Source organism: Pterocles gutturalis, unplaced genomic scaffold (assembly GCF_000699245.1).
Source record: "Pterocles gutturalis isolate BGI_N339 unplaced genomic scaffold, ASM69924v1 scaffold43249, whole genome shotgun sequence".
Taxonomy (NCBI): Eukaryota; Metazoa; Chordata; class Aves; order Pterocliformes; family Pteroclidae; genus Pterocles; species Pterocles gutturalis.
In genome coordinates this window covers 1-6,346 of record NW_010134763.1, presented here as the reverse complement: position 1 = coordinate 6,346, position 6,346 = coordinate 1, and the positions used below count along the sequence as shown (strand labels likewise).

At 34.7% G+C, this 6,346-nt stretch overlaps 1 protein-coding gene across 1 annotated transcript; it reads right to left on the bottom strand.

Annotated features, from left to right (window-relative positions):
* Positions 1-3,379: 3,379 nt before the first annotated feature.
* Positions 3,380-6,256, bottom strand: LOC104467788 (nipped-B-like protein; the record flags this gene model as incomplete). Its single annotated transcript, XM_010081686.1, has 3 exons — positions 3,380-4,710; positions 5,277-5,462; positions 6,082-6,256. Coding segments are annotated over 3 exons (727 nt in total), but the record flags the coding sequence as incomplete, so codon positions are not given.
* Between the last annotated feature and the right edge of the window lie 90 nt (positions 6,257-6,346).

The following is a 6,346-nucleotide window of genomic DNA, read 5'->3' as shown; positions in this document are numbered from 1 at the left end:
TTGAGGAGGGTGTTTGGAGGAGACACTTTTAACACCTCAGGTAACTGCAAACAGTGCCTGCAGTTGCATGTATGCCAATGAAAACTATTCCTTCCTAATACTGGGAAATCCAAAATGAGGTAGGAAGCTGCATCTGAATCATGTAGGAACTAGGAACAAGGTGGTTATGTCCAATGGGATGAACATAGACTGGCAAGAATTCTCTCAGAATAATCCAAAAATGAATTTGCTGGATGCCTTACAGGTGCCCCAGGCATGGATCTGAGCATTGCAAGTGCAATGAAAAAGGGACCAACAAAGAGTGTGCACATTCCAGGATAAAAACTTGCAAGTTTCATTTTGGATGTGTCCAAACTGAACTCTTACAACATTTATTTTAAATAAATGAAATATGAAAATACTATTAATTTATTTGTATATAACAGCAACACTTTAATATTCAGTCAAGGAACCATGAAAACTGGAAACTCACCACTTACATTAAGAACTCGCCCATTACAACTCAGTACTTCAATGATAAGATGACAAATTCTCTGCGGGACGTGGAAATGCTTGTATGATTATGGTGTGGCTCTTCGGTGAGCGGAAGCAAAGTAGGATATAGGACTTGTGCCTTGGGCTCTCGCTATTTCTAGGGCATGAAACTTCAGGAGTGTCAGGCACGTAACAAAAGCATGAGGTGTTGGCTTGAATTCAACTGGATTAATATCTGCCTGGGGTTCAGAGTCAAAACGTGTTAGCTTTAGTGAGGATCAACAGAAGGGATCCATCACCCTGGAACACTATTAACACGGGCATTTGGGCAGAACATTCTGCTGTTTAACTAGCACCAGGTGAGTCAGACTCCATTACAAATTTCTTTGTCATGAGCTGCAAATACATTTAAGAACTATTTGAGTGCTACAAAGTATTTAATGTTAAAGCTAATGTTGAGCACAACCTAATTATCCCACAGTAACAGTATTCTCACTAGTGATACCACAACAGTAACACAAAGGCTAAAGTTTGACCCAAATTTTAAAATTTTAGATAGCTTTTTAAATTGCCACACCTCACTAAAATACTTATGCTGAATATTGCCCATGTCTACTTTTAGACACGTTGTTAGAGCTGTTAATATCAGCAATCAAGAACCTCAAAAAAATACAGAAGGGCATTACTGAATCATTTAAAAAAATACTTATTTATAATTAAAGTTTTGTCAAAAACTATTATGATCTTTTATAGCTGCAGATAATGAAAATAGTCAAGAATTTTACAGTACTGAAGTGGAAGACTGAAAAGATTTCATTCTTATTTGTTTAGATTGTGGAAGTATTCTTAATAAGTACAATATGGCTAGTGTTAAGTCTAAAAGCTTGACAATACCCCTTTGGTTAGGTAAGCTACCACGACAGGTTTCCATGTACAGAACCTGTACACAAAAGGAAACACAGCAAAAATTAAGAAATTCAATAATCATTCTAGTTACGTATGTAAAAATCCATAGACATACAGTGAAAAAATACTGCAAAGCTATGTCAACACAAAGAAGTAAAATTCTGTCACTGTATCAATTACTGCACTGCAGCTTTTTTTTGTTTGTTTGTTTTTGGGTTTTTTTTGTGGAAAAAAGCCCCTTTTTTAATGTAGAAAAATCCTTATCTTGGTATGTGCTGTTGCCAGTCATGTGGTTCACCTTGGTAAAACTGCAGCTGCTACCGTGCACTGATTACAGCTGCAATCTCGCGTTTTCTGCTTCATGCGGCTGAGTATCACGAGCCCATATCACACATACAGTTAAGAGGAATTTGTTTCCCCAAAATGAACACTAACACCTTTTTCTTTTGCAGCAAGTAATCTGAATGTTTGTGATAGGCAAAACAAAACTAGATATTACTCTGGATGGTACAGAAGGGGAAAATTCAACTCCTAACTAATGAGTATCTTATTCAATTTATTCAATAATCTATAGTTAACTTTATAAGTGTATATTATAGCCAACACATCCCACCAAGAAGCATGTATGCCTTTTGGCATATCACACAATATACTAATGGTCCAAATCTCTCAACTAAGACAACTGTAGACTTCAGGGTTCCGTTGTTTAATTAAAATTTCTTTCTGGTAACTTTATTCTAATAAATACCAAGCAAATTGAAATAAAAAACTTCCTTTGCAATTGGGAAAGCCACACAACCAGGAAACAATTTGTTTATGAACAAGAAAATATTTGTATTACCTATTAAAAATAAGATGCTTTAATAGAATTGACATCAGAAATGGCTAACAGACAACGTTGTTTTAGATGGCATCTCTTCAAAATTCTTTTTTCTATAATTTGGGAGTTTCCTTGCAAAATATTTTCAGGTCTTTCTACTAGTAACATGTGACATGTCATACAACCCCTCTATTCTTAAAGTCTGAATCTCCCAGTATAAAACCTGCTCCTGGCCCTGAGAAATACATTTTTCATTGTTTGCTACAAAAAATGTCCTGCTTCCAGAGCTGCAGAGGAGTGACTTCTGCTTTTTTCTACTTTTCCCTAGTTTCACAATACCTATCTTAGCCCAAGAGGTGGCTTTTGTACAGTGAAGAAAACACCATTAACAGTGAAAACAAAAAGGTGCTAAAATACTTCTGTTCAGAAAAATTCCAGTGGTGAAACAGTAAAACAGCATTTCCCATAGGAACAATTACTAATTAGATTCTGAGGAGTTATTAATCATTTCAGTTTAATTTTTTTTTGTACAGGAGAATATTTTGGAATACTGTTACTATTCCTCACAAATTGAATAACATATTAGAATTCTGCAAGCTAGTTTCATAAAAACAGCCTCCTACCATAAGTTAAAATTGTAAAAGAAAAGAAACATAATAAAAAGAAAGATTTACTTACTGAGGAACACCTTTTTTAGATAAATACGTATGAAAACACTGCAGGGTTTAATAGTCCCCTAAAAAGTTTAGCTGTTTTAGATTTTTTTCTGTTTGAAAATATGCTGCTTTTCTTACTCTCCAGGAAGGCAAACTGCTTATGAAAGGCTGTGGCAACACAGTTGAAGCAAATGCTTCTGAAAGCTTTCAATAGCATTTTTTTTTGATTTACAAAATGTGAAAACATCTTTCAATTAGTAAAAAAAATAGTCTAATATACAAACATTTTTTAAAAAATTCATTTGTGAAGGAATGTAGCGTAATTAACCCATACTCATACCCACTCACTCCTCAGATACCGGTAGCTATCTCCTTTTGACACAGACCTCTCTATATTAACCCAGAGAAATGCATACATGGCCAGTTAGCCCAAGCAGAATAGTCATTCAGCTTTCCCCAAATTTAAACTATCATAAATTACCATTTGGACAGCATTAGAAAGAAATTGAAGCATACAAGGAACAAACTATAGTTTCTTTTTATATCAAAATGTACTCTTGAAAATGTGTTTGGCACAGTGCTAAATCATATAGTTAATACTAAATATTGCAGGATACAACAAAACCCTGGAGTTAACTTGTGTTTACACCCTTTAAGGGATAAAAATAAAAATATACCAATTATTCAGAAGTCAGCCTATACAAACTGTATAAACAATATTTTATGCCTTGTTTTGAAAACCACTGATATAGTAAATTTTACATAAAAGACTGCAAAATAATATAAATGGATTTAAACAGATCTTTACAGTAAGAAATTCAAATGGAAACAGACAAGTAACAAAGAGAAGTAAAAAAATTTATTGCAGTATTCATTCCACCAGATTTGCTGGGGATCCCTTTTCTTGTATTATTTCAGGGTGACCTAATACATCAAAATCTACATTTACAAAAACTCCTCCTGCAGATAGGTCATAGATACTGCATGCTTTTTTTTTTTTTTTCTTTTTTTTTCCCCCTATTTTTCTTTTTTCTTCAACAGAATAAATTATATATCCAGGAGATTCTGCCATTTTACAGCCTGGAAAAACAATGCTTCCCTGGAAACTGGGCTAAGCTAAAGAAAGCCATCCGCTGCTAGGTTAAACTCCAAGAACACTTTATTAAGAACATTAACAGACTAATTTCCAACATTCACTTGTTTATTTTTTTTTTAAACAGAAAGTTTTTTTTTTTTCAAGATATAAACAATTTTTTTGTTAAACTATAATACAGTGGGAGTAAAAATGAACTGAGAAGTTTCTGCTGCACAACAGCGAAGGAAGCTCCCACATAAATGTTTACCAAACATTTCCTTCTTTTTTTCCCGCGTCCCAGGTTCCATTCTTACTCTTCATTTAACTGATTTTTTTTTTTTTGCCAGAAAGTTGATATTTCAAGTTTTTCTGTTATTTCAATTCATGTAAATTTGGCTGCATGTACAAATTCATTAGCTGGAAGTTCCATCCTTGGCGGCATACAGCGATCGTAAAGTCTGCACAACTTTATTAGTCAACTTATTAGCACTCGTTAGAGCAATTTTTTTGTAAATAATGTCTGACTCTTTAATAGTGTCTACCCAAGGCACCAGTTTGCGGCCATCACGGCGCTTAGCCTCAGTCCAGGAGCCACTGTAGGAGCCTGCCATCCACTGAACACTGAAGCCATTGCTGGTTTTCTGTACTACTCTTGCAATTTGTGGTCGGTCTTTGTACTTTGGACAGCAAATAGCGATGACATCCATGACATCAACACTTTCATTCATCTGTGCTGCCAACTCCGTAGAGTCTGAATTTCGTTTTGACCTTCTCAATGACTAAAACATTGGGGGGAAAAAAGACCAAGTGTTACACAAAAGAACTTTAGTGAAATTATTGCTTTTATTGCTTTTAATCCCTTGACGCCGGGAGTTGGGATTTCCCGGCACACATTCCATTGCCGGCAATGAGACGCACCGCGACCGCCAGCGCCAAGGGGTTAACATATCCTTGTAAAACCACATACTCTTAATTTGTACCCGTGTCTTTATCTCTTATTGATATATAAAATTATATATACACAAGAATCATAAAGCTACATAAAAACTTGGCAACAATAAAAAGGATAACACACAGTACATTCCAAAGGAAAATTAATAACTTTTTATACGGGATAAATCTCATTTGCTAGTTCATTTTTTTTTTTTTATTGTCTTTTCTGTTAAACTTTCTACAAAAGTTGTATAAATGGTTAAGTAGAGAATCTCTATCTACAAAATGCTTTCTTTTCATGTGGATTACATTACTTGGTGTACATTTAATATAATAGACTGACATTTATAAGCACATAAAAATCATTTTACGTAATACGCTGCGAAATACGTTGACTCCTCCTCCGCCTCACCCCTGAAGTGCCTCCTCCTCTATCCTCCCCATCACTTTCATCGTCCTCTGTCTCAGCTGCATTGTTTTTAGGGCTGCCTCCTCCAAGCAGCGAGGTAATTGCTTTGTTCCGAGCATTTGTGCTAGCTGACACCTCTCCATCTTCTTCCTCTTCATCAGGATCCAAATGTTCCATAAGGAGCTTGAACTATTAAAAAAACAGATTAGTCCAAATGGTAACTTTAAATATTTATATCACACTACATTATATAAAACATAAATGGAAAGGTAAAGAAACAGGGTAAAACAAATGGCAAACAACTACAAACTTGAATAGCTTATGTTTTGTTCTACAAAGTTTTTACTTTCCTCTCTTTTTTTTAGTAGATACGTAAAAGCTTTCTTCCTGTGTTTCCAAAATTTTAAGTTTTCTCTAATTGATACTTAAAGATGGGGGAGGGGACCATAAATACACTGGAATTAGTCTCTGTTCCTCTGATGGAAACAATCAAGGATGAAGTGAACAAGTTATATGGGAAAGGTACACAAGATTGATATGAGAAATTAGAAAATACTCCATAAGGATGAATATCTTTTAGTTGAAATTAATTTTCATTGTGTTTAAACTTATTAGAAGTCTTTGAAAGACAGTTCTGATAAGCATCCTGAAAGGAAGTGGTGAGTCATCAGTATATCGCATAAGATTACCAGGAACTTGATATTTTCAAATGTTCATGCAATACATCAGCATCTACATTCAAGTTTATACCTAGTGTGTTACCTAGTTTGAAAGGATTATGGATTTTCTGCAGAGCAACTTTACTTACATCTAAGTACTGTTTTACTATACTCCTCTTCACTTCTTCAGTGATCTTGGAATTAGCCATATCACTCCGCAGAAAATCCAGAGTTTGTTTTGGATGGAAATGCACTCCTGTCTTCCTGTTTATCGCTTTATCATAAACTTTTGCAGATTCAGATGGAGAATACTTCTGAATTTTACTGTTTAAAAAAACAAAAGGGAAGAGCTTCTAAGGAAAGCCCAAAGTAATAGAAAGGAAAAGATTTTAAAATGTTCAACATTTAAAAATC